The sequence below is a fragment of the Branchiostoma floridae genome, unplaced genomic scaffold (assembly GCF_000003815.2).
Source record: "Branchiostoma floridae strain S238N-H82 unplaced genomic scaffold, Bfl_VNyyK Sc7u5tJ_1421, whole genome shotgun sequence".
Lineage (NCBI taxonomy): Eukaryota > Metazoa > Chordata > Leptocardii > Amphioxiformes > Branchiostomatidae > Branchiostoma > Branchiostoma floridae.
This window is the reverse complement of record NW_023365714.1, coordinates 910685-911971: the sequence shown is the minus strand read 5'-3', so window position 1 is coordinate 911971 and position 1287 is coordinate 910685. Positions and strand designations below refer to the sequence as shown.

The following is a 1287-nucleotide window of genomic DNA, read 5'->3' as shown; positions in this document are numbered from 1 at the left end:
TGTTTCACTAGGTGCGCTAGGCAGTATTAAACCAAGGCAGTGTAGCAAGCCTAACCTCTGCTTGGAGAGTAGATAATTGGTCCCAGCTTAAGGCCCCTTCACACGAGAGCAAGAATGAGCCGGAATGCCGTCAGAATGAAAATTCTTTTCTATTCCTGGGAATTCATAGCGAATTCGTAGCGTACTCTCACTGCATTCTAGATATTTGTACCCGTTCTTTTGGCTGGCCCGAAACTTTTTGATATGCTAAAATCTTTCGAGGTGCATTTGAAGTGGAGAAATATCGAACGGCAAACCAAAAGTAAATTTTATCTATTCTAACTGCAGTATGACCGCATTCTACGGCATCCCAACATTATTCGAAACATTCTTATCTCATTCGATGGAAAACCGAAACGGCAAGCCACTTCGAATCCTGCCAGAATGTGGCCAAAAGAATATCTGGAATGCAGTGAGAATTTCTAGAATGCACTACGAATTCCCAGGAATAGAAAAGAATTTTCATTCCGACTCTGATATTTTGGCTCATTCCTTCTCGTGTGAAGGAGATATAAGGTCCATTTGGAATTCCCACCCGAATGTGGCATGAATTTTGCAAATACTTCATTCCGGCTGGTTCTGATTGATTCGAGCTAATTCGGTTTCAGTGTGAAGGCCCTATTACTGGCGCCAGTTGTGGACATGTTGAACCTCTCCCACAATGGTAATAAAGCTTCAAACAGAATGTTGCACGACGTCTTTAGTCAAGCTAGCATTCATTGCTGTTTGACGTCGACTGCTGGGTAACATACGTTTGGTGATCATCTAATATTTCTATAGAGTAGGCAGAAGACGCGACATTTTCTGGGTGCGTTCCTTGAATCAGCTGATTCATCTGTGTGGCCTGATCAAAATAACTCTCAGCCTTTTCGTCATCTCCAAGGTTACTCCAGGCGTCTCCCAAGTTACAAAGTAACTCAGCAATAACAGGATGAGCGGTGCCCTCGCCATAAAGAACCCGCATCATCTGCAGTGACTGTTCGTAGTAGCTAGTAGCTTTCCTGTGATCACCGATTGCACTCCAAGCGTTGCCTAACGGGACAAGCGAAGCTGCCATGTCCAAATGTGAGTTGCCTTCACCACAGATACTTTGTTTCATCTGCAGTGCCTGTTCGTGATAGCGGATGGCCTTTCTGCAATCACCAAGCTCCTTCAGGTGAGACCTAGATTGTCAAGTGAGCCGGCGATGAGGCGGTGTGCAGTGTTCTCACCATAGATACTCCTCCTCATCTGTAGAGACTGCTCGTG

The 1287-nt window shown here is 45.1% G+C and overlaps 1 protein-coding gene across 1 annotated transcript in view; it reads left to right on the top strand.

Annotated features, from left to right (window-relative positions):
* Positions 1 to 1287, top strand: part of LOC118407562 (proteasome subunit alpha type-5-like) — a 16580-nt gene that overhangs the window by 1245 nt on the left and 14048 nt on the right. The window contains exon 3 of the mRNA XM_035808041.1: positions 1125 to 1195. Within this exon, the coding sequence (XP_035663934.1) occupies positions 1125 to 1195 (71 nt within the window). The remainder of the gene's footprint in view (positions 1 to 1124; positions 1196 to 1287) is intronic.